General features: G+C 36.9%; 1 protein-coding gene across 26 annotated transcripts in view; it reads right to left on the reverse strand.

Annotated features, from left to right (window-relative positions):
* PPFIBP1 (PPFIA binding protein 1) overlaps positions 1-18,924 on the reverse strand; it is a 170,744-nt gene that overhangs the window by 7,399 nt on the left and 144,421 nt on the right. For 13 of the 26 annotated variants that reach the window (XM_074325886.1, XM_074325881.1, XM_019737336.2 and 10 more), the window contains 12 exons: positions 16,662-16,816; positions 11,900-12,015; positions 11,218-11,274; positions 9,901-9,961; positions 9,530-9,559; positions 7,419-7,587; positions 6,903-6,935; positions 4,626-4,776; positions 4,185-4,313; positions 2,546-2,696; positions 1,682-1,793; positions 1,466-1,554 (listed from right to left, as the gene is read on the reverse strand). In XM_074325886.1, the coding sequence (XP_074181987.1) occupies positions 1,466-1,554; positions 1,682-1,793; positions 2,546-2,696; positions 4,185-4,313; positions 4,626-4,776; positions 6,903-6,935; positions 7,419-7,587; positions 9,530-9,559; positions 9,901-9,961; positions 11,218-11,274; positions 11,900-12,015; positions 16,662-16,816 (1,253 nt within the window). The remainder of the gene's footprint in view (positions 1-1,465; positions 1,555-1,681; positions 1,794-2,545; positions 2,697-4,184; positions 4,314-4,625; positions 4,777-6,902; positions 6,936-7,418; positions 7,588-9,529; positions 9,560-9,900; positions 9,962-11,217; positions 11,275-11,899; positions 12,016-16,661; positions 16,817-18,924) is intronic. The other 13 variants (XM_074325884.1, XM_074325891.1, XM_074325890.1 and 10 more) reach the window with 3 other exon arrangements.

Raw genomic sequence — 18,924 nt, forward strand, 5'->3', positions numbered from 1 at the left:
ATTTAGATTTCACCTGTTTTGCCATGAACATCCTTTCTCTGTTTCAGGATCCAATCCAGGATACCACATTAAAAGAGACGTTTTGTGACCTAAGACTTGTAGGGTCAAATTTTCTAAACTAATTTACTCTTTTATTGCCATGCAAGCTATATGAGTACATGTGCTTTATATGATTTTAAGCCTCCATTGGCTCACATTTCCACGGGAACATACTTATACCTAGATAGGTAGGCAAATATTTACAGAATTTGCTCCAGGCAGAGCTGTGAGCTATTATGAGCAGGGATCTAGAAACATCCCAGGTTCAAACGCTCTATGACTTTCTACTACTTTCTAACTGTGGAAACTTGGTCAAGTTACTCAATTTCTTGATTCCTTCGCTTCCTCATCTAAAAACTGGGGATAATAAGAGTGCTAACTCAAGGATTACTGAGACTCGAGTATAAATTTGAGCAAAGTGCTCGAAAGAGTGACTGACACACAGTAAATGTGCAACATACCACATGGTAGTGTTATTACATGCAGGTTTACATGATATGCCCACCAAGGTACAGACTTTGGTTCAATGACAGAAGAGAAAACAAATCCCATGAGTTGAACTCTAAATATCTTTGATACTGAAAAATTCCTATTGAAGTTTACTGTTTCAAACTTTCAACTTATTTAAAGGAGATACTTGTGGTAGTTAAGTCCAGAGCCTAGTTCACAAAAAGCCATTTATATCAAACTATCTGAGGTAGAACACCAATAGTACTTGGAATCCAAAACATGTTCTCCTGGAATCCATCTCTCCCCACTGTTGTAAAGTAGAGGAAATTCCTTCTACCCGCTGGACGAAAGGCTCGACATATGAAACAAAAATGAAGGAATAGGAGTGAAAGTCTACCTTTTCCTACTACTTCTTTACCCCCGTGACTCCTGCCCGAGGAGAACTGGGCTGAAGTGAGAAGGGTGAGAGGGTTTCAGGCAACAGTTCTCAAAAGTGGAAGGGAAAGGAGAAGACAAGTCTCTATGGACGTCAGGTCAGAAAGGGAGCCTTTTCTGAGTGGTCACTGTATACAGGAATATGTAACTTAGAAACTGCCAGGGCTTCCAAACGCCACACTCTATTTTTTTAAACATCTTTCTAAGACATAATTCATATTCCACAAAATTCACCTATTCAAAGTGTATACTTCAATGTCTACATTACTGAATACAGTACAGATAATATCAACTTTCTGAATAGGTTAAATTAGGTTTCATGTAGTTTAAACCAGGGTTTCAAATTTCCCCAAGGCTGTTGTACCCACCAACTCCTACAACTTCAACTTAACAGGAAATATTTCTGCCCCTCTCTTCAAGTTAAATACCTTCAAAATCTGGTGGCATCATTGTGAAAGCACTGTATTTTGCTTACTCTGTTTCTGTTGTTTTTCAGAGAAAAACAATTTTACTCCCCAAACCCCAAAAGTGAATCACTTACAACAGTCATGTAATGGAGCATTCGACCATCTACCCGTCCTTCATCAAACTGGGTCTTGTACTGGGGGAGACCAATGTCATCCAACCATCCTAAAGGAGAGAAGTCTGTGTTGTTAACGAGCCACACAACACCTGTTCTTGTGATTAAAAAGAAAACGCAGAAATATTTATTTATTTACTTGCTTAGTTATGAATTTAAGAATTTAAAACCTCTTACTAGTGACCCAGTTGAAATCCAGCTTTCCGTGATTGGTTTCTTCCTCAGATCCCAGTGCTTGCAGTGCCAGCTGGAGTTTCTTTCGGTGAAGTGAGTGCTTGATTCCAAGTTCCTGAAATAATAAACAGAAACACTGGCTTTACCATTCTGTCAACATGGGCTGGATGCCACTGGCAAAGGATGCAAATTCCTTCAAAATGAAGCGAGCATGAAAGAGCCAACAATTACATTAAATCAGAATACTAACTCAGGCTAGAAAGACGCTGCTGAACAAAAGGCCCTAGAAAGCCAAGACCCCTGAAGGTAGTTTAGTGCTGTGTTAGATAGATACTCACTAGTATGTTCCTTCCTATGCGAGGTTGGAACTGTAGGACACGTAATGAGAATTCTACTCTTACTTTGTACAAAATGTTAAACAATTGGGAAGAAATGTTCAATAATGGAACATGAAATGTAGAGAGCTTTTTTTTTTCTTTTGCAAAGTAAAGTTGAATTGCATATATTACATTGAGGAGAGGGGCTGATAAAACCACAAAATTATTTTGAGAAATTTGAGCTTAAGGTTTATTATTATGGCTATACAATTATTTTTCATTACAATGTCCAGTAGCTTAAGTATTCCAATAAAGAAGGACCTTCCTTTTTAGTCCATGAGATAAAATAAATGTGAAGCAGGAAACTCAGACTTTTTCAAGAGTACTTACTGGCTCTAGCCACCCGCTTTTCTGGAATAGAAAACAAAAGCTCCACCCATTCCCCTGTTCTGGAGTAGAACATTCATATTCTCCCATTCTCCCATTCTCTCTCTCTCTCTTTCTCTCTCTCTCTCTGTCCATCGTGTAAACAAAGCAGAGAAACGGTCACCTTCTCCAGATCTTGTTGAGAAGCCTGCAAAAGCGTTTGGCCAGATGCAATCCAGTGCTTGCCAGGATTCAGGTAGGACCCCAAGCCTTGTTCCACAAGCCAATTGCAAACCTGCTCCTTGGTCCATTTGGCAAATGGCATATCCAAGTCACTATAGGAAGATGAACAATTGCATGAAAAACAATTCAAAGCCAATCCTGTGGTTTATCATTAAGGGTGAACAACTGTATATTCAATAGCTATGGGAATTCCCTGGTGTTACACAATTCCCTCGTGATACACATTTGACCATGAAAAGCTTAATTATCAGTACATATTTGGAAGAGGAAGTGGCACTGAAGTTGAAAGTGACCTTGTAAGACAAGTCTTCATTTCAAATGAAACCACAAAAGATTCATGATGATTTAGCAAAACCATGTTCTATAGAAGAAGACCAAGATGTCAAGTCACTGTACTAATTTCAACCAACGTTGGTGAAAGACTGAATTCCCACACAGAAAACATTAGGTCAGATTGAAAGAAACTCAAGTCAAACTTGGATTAACTTTAGCAGAATTATCATTTGTCTCCACATGGTAATCCATGAGAAGAGGGCAATATGCCATCACTGAGTATAACCAAAGCAAATGCAAATTTCTGGTGTTTATTTATTTATTTTTTTTTACTTTGACATACAAATAGTATTCCTGTTTGAAAAGAAAGAAAAAACTGCTGATAAACAAGACTTGTTTTCTTTTTAATCAGCACAAGGAGGTGTACAAGAGAACATATGGCAAATGAGACTCTTCAGTATTTGAAGAAGGCCAAGGAGAGTTTCCTTGTTGATGAAACTTGTGATCAGGGATCAACATGGGAGGGACCATGTTTAAAACGTTTGTAGCACATTATCTTTTAAAAGATTTAGTACCAATGATTTGTGCTGCATGTTTGCCAACCCCACCCTTTTTATGCTTAGTGGGTCAGTGCATTGGTTCCACACCAGTCTTGAACTGTGATAAGGGTGTAGGAGAATTTCTTAGTCTTTATAGAGAAAACATTACATAGTCCTGAAAAATTGAAGAATTCTGATAGGATTTAGGTCTTTTAAGTGCTTTCACGGACTCCATTAGTCACTAACATTTATTGAACAGTTATTATTTGCCAGATACTTAACACATATTACCTCATTTAAACTTCACAACCCCCTTTTGGGTTAGGTACTATTACTATGAGAACAGAGGCACAGAGCATGAGAGTAGTTGCTCAAGGTGGCCCAGCTTATAGGAAGTGGTGAGGCCAGAAATCAGACCCAAGCAGTCTGCCTCTAGAACCTACTCTTAAACACTACCCTATGCCATCTCCACAAGGCTATGCTTTAGAGTAAGTACTTAGAATTACTTTCCATGAAAATTTAAGTGAAAGAGTCATTCTAGTACAGATGCTGCTGATACTTTGGCTCTGGCTCCTCACCTAGCTCACATAGCCCACAGCTTCTGTACCGTTGTTCACCCACCACCGCCACACTACACCGCTCTTTCAGTAGGCACGGCAGTAAGGAATGGCTGCGCTGGCACAGGAACAATGCTAACATTACAGGTGCTCACGAGGCCCTGATGCGTGGGTAGAGATGCAAAAGTCTGTTACTTTGGCTTGTTCTTACCTATTAGATTGTCCCAAATCTCGAGACCAACCCAGTCGGGGCCCAGCAGTTGCCCTTGTCCCTCCTCTTTTAAATTCAGTTTCAGACATGTCATCTGGGTTGAAGGTAGTCGACTGACTTCTCCTAAGTCTGAACAGAAGATACAACACACATTGCCTTGTATTAGACCCGAGGAGACCTTAGACTTTAAAGTTAATCAGAACATTTTTAATTGGTGCATAAACTTGAGCTACTCCTCTTGGTGTGTCATTAGAATAGACACTTGGATTTAAACTTTGAGACCCAATGAGCTAATGAATCCCAAATCACAATCTTTCTCCCATAAGAGGAACACGAAAGCTTTAGAATTCCATACCGATTTTCAGCCAATTTTCCACTTGTGCCTACATTTGAACAACATATAAGACAAAGCCCATTCAACTTGTTTACTCTGTTACTTACTTTCCAAAGAGTTTCATGATGCCTCTGGATTTCTTTTTGGAATCTGGAGATGGCGGAGACATCTGGAAGGGACTGTTCCCCTGTGAATCTTTTGGCCGAGAAGAAACACCAGCCAGATCTAGGTGCTCGGCTGTCTCCTTTTCTGTTTCAGCTATTCCAAGAACAGAATACGAACTTGATGAATTTTAATATATGAAATGAACATGACCAGATGTTAACCTTGGCTTTAGCAACTGGTAATTCTTCTTCTGTTGGTCTACAAATCAGTGATTTACAAAGAGCACCCTGCAAATATTAAAAATGTAACAAAAATGTATGTTTTCCTCTATAGTCTATTGTGAATAGAGTTAACTTAGGAATTACAACCCCTTGGTAGGATTGCCATATTCTTTCCTTGAGTGTTCTGAAATTATAATGAAATTATTTTCAATCTGGCTGTACCATTTTGTGTTGTTGACTTCTTTCTACATCCCTCAAAACCACCACCATCTTTAGTTTCTTGTCATGACAGCCTCCTACATGTATGATCTAATGGTTCCTTCCTGTTGTAGCATCTGTCATCTCTTTTCCCTCCATTCTGCTCTACTCCAAGACTCTGATCTAAGTTCCCTCTGCAAGATCTCTTGACAAGTTCACCCACTCTATGCTCAGCAATAAATGATGGCTTCACTCATTGGTAAGCAGTTGGCATCAAAATCTCTAGGCCTAATCTTTCTCCCCAGCCTCGGTATTTGAATGTTGTACATATTCCCAATTTGGTGTGCCAAGGACATTATGGATTCAGCGACTCTGTCCAATTTCCTGAGAGTCTTCTCTTAAGTTTCCTTATTTAGTATTTCATTAATATTAGTATTCTCCCTGTACTCCAGTTCAAATGCTTTGTCATTTTCTTTTCATTCCTTTCTCACCTTTGGCATTTACCTCAAATCAGTTATCAAGTTCTGGCAATTCTTTATTCGAGAAGTTTATTCCTGTTTATAACCTGTTATGTCCCAGCCACTGCGAGAAGAATGAATTGGATCTGAGTAAATTTTTCTTTTACTATAAAATTAGTGTCTGTTGATTTTTGCCTTAAAAAAATAACATCCAAATCTGCTACTCCCAGACCTCCAAGCATTAGCTATTTTAGTTCTTTGAGCTGTTCCTGAATGGATGATCCCACACTAGCAAACACTAGAGCTACTGTTTCTTCAATGTGAGATTTTACACTTTTATAGAGGAAAGTAAAAGCTGTGCAAAAATCACAGGAACAGTGTCTTAGCAAGATATAAAAGGTGCAGAGGCTGACTTTTCTATGAAGCGGAGCTGTGGTTACAGGTTATAGTAAGCAGCATTTGCCTCTTAGCATTTTCAATACATTTCATCCAAGAAAGATGTCAAATCATTTGAAAATAGTTGTTTAACTAGATCAGTTTATTTTATGCATCCAGTGTTCACTCTAGACATTTAAGGCTACAAAGAGAAAGAAGTGTCACCTTTGATGATCCACATGAATAGATACGTGAATATCCGTACAAGGTAACAGAACCTACAGGGAAAACCCAAAGGAATCTTTCCATTCAAACCCTACAGCCATAATGGGTATGGGTATCCCTCACATGCTGCCTAACCCACCCTCATTTTAAAAGCATCTCATTTTTATTTTGAGGATTTTTTTCCTCCTGTCTTCTGCCCTTTAAAGAGAAAAACTGAGCTTTCCCCTCCTAAAATCACTTTGGGGGTAACTCCTCAAATAACACATAAAATTACCTCTGCCATCACTAAATGTTACCTCCATCTTCAAAGCAATAACTATCAGAAGAATGTTACCCTAAAAGAAGTAGGTCTAAAAAGTCATTTTCACTGTTTTCCACAGATCTCTCTATTTGGCTAAAAATACTTCTTTTTGGAGGCTGGGGAAAATGTAAACATGGAGAAAGAACTGTGAGGACCTGGGAATTAGTGTGAGAGGAACTGTGCTTCAAGGGTGAAAGAGCTGGAAGGCACAACGACAGGACACTCCTGCCCTGTGCTCAGAGAGAAACTGTGCACTTTCAGATCCCCTCAGGGCTACTTGCAAGGTGTCATTAGCATTGGTTAAAAACAGCTTTACGCTTGGAAGCAAAGGCTCTACAGGGAGTCCTTTTGAGCAGAAGATGGAGAGAACACTCTGGAGCAGAGAACTACATTTTTTTATTGCTGCCAGCTCGCTTTCTAGAGATCATAGATGCCAAGAGCAGGGATTAGCTCGGTTTGCAGCACAGCGCTGGCACAGGCTGGCATGCAGGGGTACGATACCTAAGGTGGGTGCACTGGCACTTCGTTTACGATCTTCAGATATCCCAACAACGCACACAATCACACGCAGCCCAATGGAGAGAACACAGGGGAACGACAAAATGAAACACAGATCAAACTCCTCCTCCCAAAATACACAGCGGGAGGGAAGGCAAGCAGCATACTGAGCTTCCGGCAGGACACACAGTCCATTAGCAGTGTCCATACGGGGTTCATGTATCCACTTGAAAAAGAGATGGGAAGCTGTTTACAATGAAGTCAGAGAGAATCGTGGTTTTAAGTCTTTCCTCTAAGCTTACAGCTCAGAACTGACAGCAGGGTGAGCGTCTATACAGACCTGTCTTCACACCATGGACTTACATCCACAGAAGCACTCTTTGCTAACTTTCTAGCCAAGTCATTCACCTTCATTGCTGGGAAAGAGAAATGTATAAATAGATGAAAAAGGGAAGGGAAGAGACTGATGTTTTCCTCGCTCTGAAAGAATTAAGGCAAAGGCATTTTGGCTACGCGTACCCAAGTTTGGTGCACTTGCAGTCCTCTTGTTACTTTTTATTTTAAAAAAGCCACGACCAAAGGAAGATCTGGCTTTCCGAGTGCCAAAGGGGTTGTCATCCATGGAGGCATCATGTCCTGGAACTTTGGGAGGGAGGCTCTGAAATGGGCTTTCTCTTGGAGCTTTGTCCTGTGAGAGAAGCAAAAGTAATTGAAACACAGCACGAGCACACAAAATTACTAGTATCTGCCAGGAGCAATATTAAATATGTTACATACGTGATTTTATTTAAAACAATAACTGAACTAACAAATTGGTTATGAATATCAAGGGCCATATGAGAAGTTTAAAAAGTCAATTCTGAAAGCTATTTGAGAAACAACAACAAAACCATGTTTGTCACTAACCTATAATCCATGTGCTTAGGGTGTTAAATATTAGGATAAATACAGAAACTTTCATCCCCTCTAAAACATGGAGATAAAAAACTAGAATAGCAGTAGACTTACTTTTCTAACAATTATGACACCCATTTGGCTATACTATAGTTAACATTCTTTATAATATAACTAATGCATCAATAGAAGCCCAAAATAACTATTATACAAAGTAGGCATTAGTCCCAAGCTTCTATACCAGTAGTATAAGTAGATTCTACTCTAATTATTTTATGTATTTATATTATTAGTTTCAGGTGTACAAAACAACATAATGATTAGATATTTACACACCTCACAAAGTGATAACCCCAACAAGTACTCCAATTATTTTAAATATTCTTCTCAAAGAATTAATAATAAAATGAAGGTATAATCAACAACTGTTTAAAATAGTTCTTTCTAATTAGATTCTAGGCTATATTCTTATCTTGCCTATGAATTACCAAACATGGATTAAAAATTTTCAAAGACTGTGATACATTCAGATACACTTAACATTAAAACTAAACTGGCAATAATTAAATTTTTCTCAGTTGATTCAGAAGCTACTTCAGATCTTTATAGTATTTCAAGGTCTTTGTCAAGAACTTCACTTGTGATTAAATTATGCTTGCAAATACTGCTTATTTTTTGCTCTTTCTGGTTATTTGAATAGGCAGTTATAGTACCAGGGTCTGTTATATTGTTTCAGTATTAATCAAAGATGCCTTTGTTTGGATGTTCTCGTTTCTCTAACATCTCTTGCCCTGTTCCTTTTTGTGCAGAGGTGGAGAAAAGGGTGAAGGGATACAGGCTTTCAAGGTGGTTCTTTTACTCTATGTATCTACTGCTCATACCTACTGGTCATAGCAACTGAACATTTATAGCTGCACAATTTAGTGGCACTATTACCTACATCTCAACACTGATGTCAAAATCACTGCTATTGAGTTGGCAAGACAAAAACAACAGAGGATAATGTGAATCACTAGCTGTTGTTCACTGTCTGTGCTTCCAGTTATCCCTACCTTGGTTCTCAAGGCACTGAGAGCCAACAGTCAAGAGACTGAATCTGAAGTAGCCTGTCTATCAGACTGCAACTTTACAAGGTTAATGATCAAAAATCAGAGGAAAGAAGCACCACAGCCCGTGTCAAGGATGTCTGCAATAGCAAACCGTTTGCTGTAGGCAGACAGTGGTTGTATAAAATAACTGCTGGTGATCTAAGAAGGGCTTTCCGTGAGATCTAAAGAAGCCCAGTTATAGTCATTAGAACGTCAAACAGTATGACTGCGAGTTTGGCATTTTGTTTCTGTTTTACAATAACTCATGGAGGCGAAATTCATAACATAAAAGTAACTATTCTAAAGTAAACAATTCAGTGGCATTTAGTACAGTCACAGTGTTGTGCAACATCTACCTCTACCTGGTTCCAAAACACCTCCATCATTCTAAAGTAAAACTCCTCAACCATTAAGCAGTCTTCCCCCATTCCATTCTCCTCCACCCCTGGCAACCAGCGATCTAAATCTGTCTCTTGTGAATTTATCTATTTTGGATATTTCACATAAATGGAATTATACCATACGTGATCTTCTGTGTCTGGTTTCTTTCATGTAGCATGTTTCTGAGAGTTTGGGATTATTTGGAAGCAATCTTATGTATTAGAAATCTAAAACATTTTTACACTGTAATATGGATATAAAAATTACCTCTGAAGCCTTCTGAATAGACTCCTTTTCCTGTTCAAAACAACAATATTTAAAGTTGTTATAGGAATCTCTTATATATTCAGAACTTGCCACATAAATTCCATAAATTAAAATTAATTTGCATACACTTCCAAGCTACAAAACCTCAGTTTTATTTATTTCCGACAATATTTTATTAAAGTCCCTAGTTTTGGTTTTATGTACTACTTGCAATCCTTCATATCATACTTCTTGATATTTATCCTTAACTGTAATTTTCCATTGGAGAAACCACAAGCTCTTCTTAAGAGTTTTATTTGCAAAATGGGAAAAGATGAAGATCCCTAAATATTTTCTTCTCAGGGTAACAGACAGAAAAAAACAGAACCAACCCCTTCTGATGACTCTTTCTTCAGATTGTCCAGGCTGCTAGACTTTTGCAAATCTGAAGTTCTAAAAATAACAATAATAATAATTAGAATTAATAATAAGTGGCTCTGGTGCCACTTTTTCTAAGTCGAATATCTTGGAAAGAAACTAAAATTGTGTGTGGGTTGAATCCTGGAAATAAAAGAAAATCTGGATTCAGGCAGTCACTTATGTGCTTAAGTAAATTATAACATTTAGTTCTTTTAAAAGCAGGAGTGGTTAAGTGTCCTGCCAATAATTCTAAATGTCCTGCACATGTTAGAGTAGCTGGAAAAACACTTAGAATTATTCTTGTGATGTCAATATTTGAAAATTTAAACCAGTATTTTCCATGGACTAGTGTTAAATCCTGTGCATGTATATATTTACATCAGGAATTTTTTAAATACTTGTGTACTATTTATATATTATCCTTATACTTAAAATAAAGGATGAAAATTTAATTTTCAATGCACAAAGGAATCAATTTCCTGAGTCTGGCAGAGGACTTCATTTTATGATCAAAGCATAACAGAGGACTCCCTATTGCTGCCCATAATAATTCATTTGCTATCCTAGTGAAGGCAAAGTAACACGGTAAACATCCAGAGACTTTCTTTTTCACATAATTAGCATTCAGTTTTAGAGCTGGTCTTACTCAAAATTTGAAGGCAAGAATATGTGCCTAGTTTAAAGAGAGAGAGAAAAGTAATTATTTTGCTCTATGAAACAGAATAATTTAAATATACAAACTTTTAAAAGACATTTCTCATGTATTTATGTGTAAATAAATTGCTAGAAGTGTCGACTACCAAATAAAGTAAAAGCCAATGGAAAGAATAGAAAATATCTCATATTGGAGGACTGCTCTAAAAATAGATTTTCCTAATTTAATTCAGACTTTAACTTGGATAAACATAGACATTAGGTCAGTTTATTAATGTGAAAGTATAAAAAACCATTGCCGTGTTCCCAGCCATCACATAATTCTGTGTGATTCTTCTCTGCAAAACTCAAAACATGTCAACACAAAAATTAAAAAAGCACTGAACTTTAAATGGAAACTGGTGAAGAAGACTAAAGAGCTACAGAAACTTGGCATGAGACAATGATACATGAGCAAGTATTTCTTTGTTAACTTTCAACCCCCCACTACCACCCCCACTCAATCATTACAGCTACATTAATTTATTCAGGACTCATAGTCATTCACTTTAATACTGGTTATTGTTAGTGTAACAGAAGCTTCCTCTCTCCAAAATATCAATCACATTTTTCACATTCAATAAACTGTAACTTACGAAAGACTATCACACAGCTGGGTTTCAACAGCAGCACCAAGAATTATTTTTCCATCACTAAAATGTGAAAAAAAAAAAAGGACTTATGAATTTCATGAAGAAAACACCATATATATATATATATATATATATATATATATATATATATATATATATATATTCTACGTGAACAGAATTGTCAAAAACAAACAACTATGTAAGGGAAACTATTTCTTTCTCTTTTTTTGATATTCTATTTTATTTTGTCTAATTGTAAGATTAGGCAATTAATTAGGGAATATGCTCCCCCAAACCTCTATTTGCCTGTGGAGAAACTATTGTATCCCTGTCGTCTCCTTCATAGCCATTGTCCAAACAGCCTCAGGCACGTGATTGTCACTGTCGCTATTCTGCTTGCAACCCTTTGATGATCACCTATGACCTAGATATAAAATCCAAGTTCCCTAAAATCCCTCTCTAACCTGACCACCACACCTCCCTGCCTCATCTCCAATTACTTTAGCTTCACACCTTTTATTTCAATAATACATAACTGATTATGGGTTCCCTGGCACAGGTCTTGCTGTTTCTTGCTTTCTGGGTAGAACAGTTGTGTCTATAAATAAATGCAATGCACTCTTGCTTTGGGTTGATCTACTTTTCTAAAAATTGACATTGCAATATTAGGTCATAAATGACATACTTCTCTTCAAATGAAGTCTCTGGCTTAGGAGGCAATTTTGCTTTTTCAGAAGTTTCCAAGCCTTTAGATGCTGGTAATAAGGAAGGGATTGAAACTTGCAAGATGCTGGTGTGGAACTGTAATATAACAATAAAAAGTCAAAAATCAATCCTTCAAACAAAACAAAACAAAAACCACAGCAACAAAAGTTAAAAAAGACAATTACATAGTCTATCAATAAAATTTCATATACCTGTGTTTAGAATGCTATTCTTAAATTTTGAAAATGGTTTCAGGATATAAACCTCTAGAAGTGTTAATTGGAGAAAACATTCTAGAGGAAAGTAATTTTTGAACTTGGTTCTGAGTAAGACACTAAATATTGTGAATACGACATTTAAGCCCGGGTTGAGATCTTGGCTCTAACACACCTGCCTAAGTGACCTTAAGTAAATCACTTAACTGGGCATTAGTTAAGTGATTTTTAATGAGAATCCTGGAAATAAAAGAAAAATGAGAAATGAGAATGACAATACCTAAATTACCGGGTTGCAATGATTTACAATGAGATTTGTTTGGATAAAAGCTTTGTAAACAAAGCACTATTTTCACTTTCATTTCTACCACTAGTCTAAAATAGAATGTTGGTCAAGCCTGTTAATTATTGTTCTATACGTGAACAAGCTGACTACCTTCAATTAACAGAATTGATAAAAGTGTAATTAAAACAACTTGTAACGTACTCTGGGAATGCACCACTTAAAATACTTTGCTTAATAGTAACAATATTACAGCAACAAAAAAGAAATGCATAATACACTTTCCCAAACAAATGCCTTGTGAATCATAAGGAAAGACTCAGTGAAAGAATTTTTATACTTTGGTTTTCAATAATTTTTGACAACTGAGAGCAGTTAGATTGTGGGCTACATCATGAATAAATAAATAAAACAAAAAATATTCCAGTAAAAAAAAAAAAAAATGAGTAAAACTTGCCTCAGTGAGTTGCCTCACTGCTTGCAAGTCAACCAATCCGTGATTCGCTTCTGGAAGTCAGCCAGTCAAGTAGGGACTCACACCGGCAAACACACTTCTAAATACCAAGCAATCAACAGTCTCACCTTCATAACCATATACAGCTGATGTCAACTCACTCCTGCCTCTGCAAGTCCACCATTCCCTGAGCTCCACGCACCCTAAAACTCCTATTTATGATCAGCTCAAAGAGAATGTCCTTGATTAACAAAATTCACTTACTTAAATAAGCAATAAATTCAGCTTTGTGATTTTTGTCTCAGTTACTGAGTGTTCTCATCCTTTGACACTGTAAAAGGCTATAAAACGTCAAGTCTGCTAAAGTAATGAGATTGGGCCCAAGATGGAGTGGCTCATGCTAAGCCCCACACCAGCAAACCTGAAGTCAACTAGGTTTCTATGCTGGGCTCTCACAGAAAAGAAAGGCCTAGGTCAACCAATCAGCACTTGCTTCCTCCTACACACTTCCTAACCCAAGACTTGCCTTTGCTCCATGTAAGGAAAGTAACTCTGCTTTAACCAATCAGAAAATGCCAAGTATGACCTCCCTGTTCCTACTCTGTTCTACAGAAACCTTTTATGTTGTACAGCTCTTCAGACCTCTTTTCTGTCTCCTAGATTGGATGCTGTCTGACTCATGAACCACTGAATAAAGCCAGTAAGATCTTTAAAATTGACTCAGTCGAATTTTGTTCTTTAACAAGTCATATTATTATACAATAGGAGATTATTTCACTATCATTTTTTTCAGCTTATATCTTTATAACTCATCCTTGATTTACGAAAATCAAGAAAACCCATTTTCTTGATTTCCTTTCAAACTTTAACTCCAACCTCAAATCTCCCTCCTGGCTTTTCTTTAAAAATGTGACTAACCATCGTCAATCCTCATCAAATCATTCTTGCTCCCAACTAAAAACTCTGCCATTAAACTACCATTCACATATCAAAGACTTTTTTTTAAAAGGATATGAAATTATCTGGGTATATCCTACATATAACAGCAGCCTTTCCCTATAAATGCAGCACACTCATTGTCTGTCGCAAGGAATTTTTCCCTTCAGTATAAATAAATATTTAACAATTAGGGGATTTTCCCCTCTAAAATATTTCTTATTCCTTAACTAATTCCTTGTGTTCTTTTTTCAATTTTATTGAGATATAATTGGCATGCAACACTGTATAAGTTTAAGGTGTATAGCATAAAGACTTGACTTACATATATTGTGAAATGATTACCACCATAAGTTAGTTAACATCCATCACCTTACATAAATTTTTAAAAAGAAAGAACATGTGGTTTTCCCTGTGATGAAAAATTTTAGATGTACTCTCTTAACAACTTTCATATATGTTATACAACAGTGGTAAATATAGACCTCATGCTGTACATTATGTCCCCAGTACTTATTTATCTTATTCCTAGAAATCTGTACCTTTTGATCACCTTCTTCCAATCCCCCCCCATTAATTTCTTGTTAGTGACATATTTAGCCCTCTCTTACATTGAAGAGAGAAATGTTAATTGTTTTTTCCTTGAATTCATTTTCATTCAGTTCTAATTTCATTTTCTTGTTATGTAATTATTAGCAACAGATGTAAAAAGATGCCATTTGGTTTCTTCTCACTACAAATAGTAAAATGTTAGAGTAGAAGATGACCAAAGAAGGAACTGTTAAATGTAAGGGAGCCAGGGTTGTTTCATTCAAAAATAAAACTGTCCCATTCCTAGTCTCTATAGACAGCACATTACATTATAATTAAGAAATGGTTTCAGGGTGTTATTAGGAAAACAGTCTTAAAATGAAGTCACATGTGTGGCTTTGTTAAGACTTCAGGAAGATTTAAGGTGGTACTGTCTCATTGAACTCTTCAAGGTGAAGGGATTAAGAAGTACAAATTGGCAGTTACAAAATAGTCATGGGGATACAAGATAGGGACTAATGCTATTATAGTAACTATGTATGGTGTTAAGTGGGTACTAGGCTTGGGGGGATTACTTCGTAAGTTATATAATGTCTAACCACTATGCTGTACACTTAAAACTAATATAATATTGAATGTCAACTGTAACAGAAAAATTAAAATATTTTTTAAAAAAATCAAAAACTCAAAAAATAAAGGGATATCCCACAGTAGCCTTAGGGAACCTAAGGGGGGGAGGGCTTATTGTGAAGGTTTTTATGGATATGCTTTAATCTAACGGAATGGATTATAAATTGATTCATAAGAAATTGTAAATGTTTAAAATATACCAAATTAGACTAAAGGGGACAGAGATGGTAGACAATGAAAAGGCAACTTTGGACCTATATGGACACTTTTACAGAAAACTGCTATCTGCAAATATGGGCTCCCTCTTGTGGAAAAGGCAAGATGACTTGGAAGAATCAAGAACCCAAAGGACCGAGCACTAATAAAGACATGGCACCATGTACCTGGCTGCATTTTGCAATTGCGACAGACTAGAGACACCTGTGTGCCTTCAACTTTCCTTCCTTTTTAATGAGAATGCCTACAGCAGTTATATCTATCCCACTACTTTGTATGTCAAGTATATGGGGGACAGATAGCTTGTCCCTTTAGTTCCCAGTTCTTAAAATTGAATGGGATGGTACTCAAGAAGCTGTGCCCAAGAAGACACAATGAGGAATTTTACCTACATCTTGACCTAATCTAGATGACAAGTGCTTGGGATGCTGATGCCTAATGAGAGTGAGATTGAGGGACAGTGGGTGTATTTTAAATGGGAGGAGGATGCAAACTGCTGTAGCCAGAGAGTGGAGAGCAGACTGTTTTCCAAATACAATTGCACCAATATATCCCATCTACATGTTCTTACAACGTGATATTGCTACTTGTCTATCAAGAGGTAGCTAGCGCCTATGTTCCCTCTCCGGTAATCTGGGTGGGCCTGTGACTCCATAGGAAAAGAGACTCTATGTGACTTCTGAGACGTGTCATAAAAGGTGATACCAATTTGCCTAGTCCTGTTCTTGGGATGCTCATCCTCAGGGCCCAGCCACCATACTGTGAGGAAGCCAAGTAGTCACATGTCAGAGTCTTAGCCAACAGCCAGCCTCACCACCGGACAGACAAATGAGCAGCCTTCAGATGACTCACGCCCCTCTAGCTGCTACCAAGTGGAGCAGAGATGAGATGCTTCTGCCGAGCCCTGCCCAAGCTGCAGATTGGTCAGCAAAATAAACGATGTCATTCAAGCCACAAAGTTTTGGGGTGGTGTGCAACAGATAACAGAAACAGGCACTGGTGGCAGCCTGATGTGAAAGTAAAGTAAATGAGTTTGACTTTTATTCCCCTCCAATTGTTTCTTCCAAATCTAAAGAAGTCAGAGTGAAATTTTATTCCATTATCTTTTAGTCACCAGCAGAAGTGACTAAAATCAATTTCTTTATATAACCTCACTTTATCCCAACTCTACTTATTTCCTCCTTATTTAATATGCAGATTATAATCTCATATTTAAGATAATATCTCCAAGGGATTCACATGTTTTTCCTGAAACATAAAAGCAATTTTGACATTGCCCAGGGCACTTATTTATTAGAGAAGGGAAAAAACCACACATTTCAAACAAAGGTCTGCAGAACACAAAAACTTCCAGGACAAACCAAGTCAGTAATCGAACTGAGAAAAGAACCCATGTCTTTCATGTTGCTAACAGCACTTTAACTTTTAACGATGTAGTGTCTTCAACATGAAGAAAATATTGAGCATCTGTAAATACCTCTTCTGGAACACTTGTGTTAAATGCTTCGTGACTGGGAGATCCCATTACTGGTGTAGACGATAGACTTTTCTCCAGATCACTGAAACCCTGCGTATCCAGCAAAGTGGACATGGGCATTGAATTGAGCAGATCTTCATAGTCACCATCTTGGCCTAGAAAAGACAAAGCAAAAAGAGGACAACAGCAGCTTTTCATTTATATGTCACGTTTGGAAGAAGAATCTCAAACATATCAAATGTAAAAGTTTTTCTGAACCTCAAAGATCAAATAGTCAACTTTGCCTGGCATCACTTGAAAAACAACATGCGACCTAGAAAACGACATCTTAAACTGTGAGCCCCTGAGTCCCAGGAGCTCGTGGGCCACGTGTGTATCCAGCAATAGTATTAACAGAGGTATTGATGTATAGTGCTATCAATAGATGCAATCATGGACTCACAGGATAGAAATGAAAAGTTAATTTAATTCAACAATCCTCCTGTAATTTTATTTCAAAATGTGGGACTTTACAAATTTCAGTTCAGACGTAACCAAGCTGAAGGATACCAGCGGTGGTACAACAAACTGACCCTGAACTGCAACCAAGTTAACATTTAAACAACTCAGTTTTCATCACTACTGTGCCCCTGAAAAAACATAAAAAGGATAAAAAAGAAAGAAAAAAATTAACGACCTTTGGACCCATCAGGAGGATCCTTTCATGCCATTCATTTTAAAGCGGAAAGAACAGCCTAACGAGGAAAAACAATGGCATATCCTGCAAAGCAGCACCTTCAGAATTTTTTTATATCTCTAGAAATGAAAAGGACTAAGCTTTGAACAAAATGGTGCCATATATTTCCTTTTAAAAACAATGATGCTGGGAGGCTGGTTGGCTCAGTGGTTAGAGCGCAGTGCTCATAACACCAAGGTCGCCAGTTTGATTCCCACATGGGCCAGTGAGCTACACCCTCCACAACTAGATTGAAAAAAACAACGATTTGACCTGGGGTTGATGGGTCCTGTGGGGTCCTGGCAAAACACACTGTTCCCCATTAATCCCCAATAAAAGAAAACCAAAAAAACCCAATGATGCTTAAAACCCTAATCTCTGAATAAAAAAATGATAATTTACTTGTTTAAAGATATTAAATTAGACATGGCTTCTTAAATTCGGTTTTATTAGACTTTTATTTCAATTTTACTAGAATTTATTAATAGGTGTTATTAGAATTGTATGAGAATTAACTAAATATAAATCCTAGTGATAAATCGCTGTTTATATAACTCTTCATAAGAACAGAACATCATTTGCAATTGTTTGAAAATCTATCCTGCTGTACATGGTTTAAAACTACCTCTTTTAGTTACACATTTATGTGCACGGAAAAAAGACTAGAAAGGAAGACATGGCAATGCCAACAGTGATCATGCCAGGGCAATTATAAGTGATTTTTACCTCTTTTCTCTACTTTTTAAATACTATACAATATGGCCTAATTATAGGAATTAATCTGGTCTGCCTTGATTTTTAAACACAAGAATTACACTGTTGAGATTCTATAAAATCAAACGTTTTAACTAATGCAAAAACTAATTACTTGAAAATTTGCAATATTCCTTAAAAGAGAAACTCTTTTGAAAATACAGAGATGTAGAGTGATGAGAACTGCCTTAAGTCAACACTGTCAATTAGAGGTACACTTGCTCATTCAGATATTTATATATATATATATGCCAGGCCCCGTGGACAAAAAAATGAAGACCCTTTTTTCCCCCAAATAATTCTGGTCCAAAGCAGGATTTTTTAATGAACTCATAAAAATTAAAATTGAAATTTCAAAATTTGAGTACCTTACAAAAGACTTGTTAATTTCCTGTGCTTATTTTTAGAGCAAATAACCCCATCTATGCATTGCTGAAAAACAAGAGAACTTTCAAAGTTCTGAACATTTTCCTTTGTGTTGAATGACTCCCAAAGCTTTCCCACATTTGAGGACAGCCAACTGGCCTATCTACAGATAAAATAATAATAAATACAACAAAATGTATAATAATCTTTACTTAGCTATCTCACTCTTTTTTTTTAACTTAACACATTCAAAGCTGAACACAATCCCCCTTAACCATTCAAATGTTCCTTCTCTAGGCTTTTCTATCTTGGTAAATGGTTCTATCATTCACCTCATTGCTTTAGTCAGAAATGTTGATTTTTCTTGATTCTTTGCTTCTCTTCACTCTCCTCATCTAATTCATCACACCATCTTGTTGATTCTAACAC

The sequence above is a fragment of the Rhinolophus sinicus genome, linkage group LG02 (assembly GCF_036562045.2).
Source record: "Rhinolophus sinicus isolate RSC01 linkage group LG02, ASM3656204v1, whole genome shotgun sequence".
NCBI classification, from domain to species: Eukaryota; Metazoa; Chordata; class Mammalia; order Chiroptera; family Rhinolophidae; genus Rhinolophus; species Rhinolophus sinicus.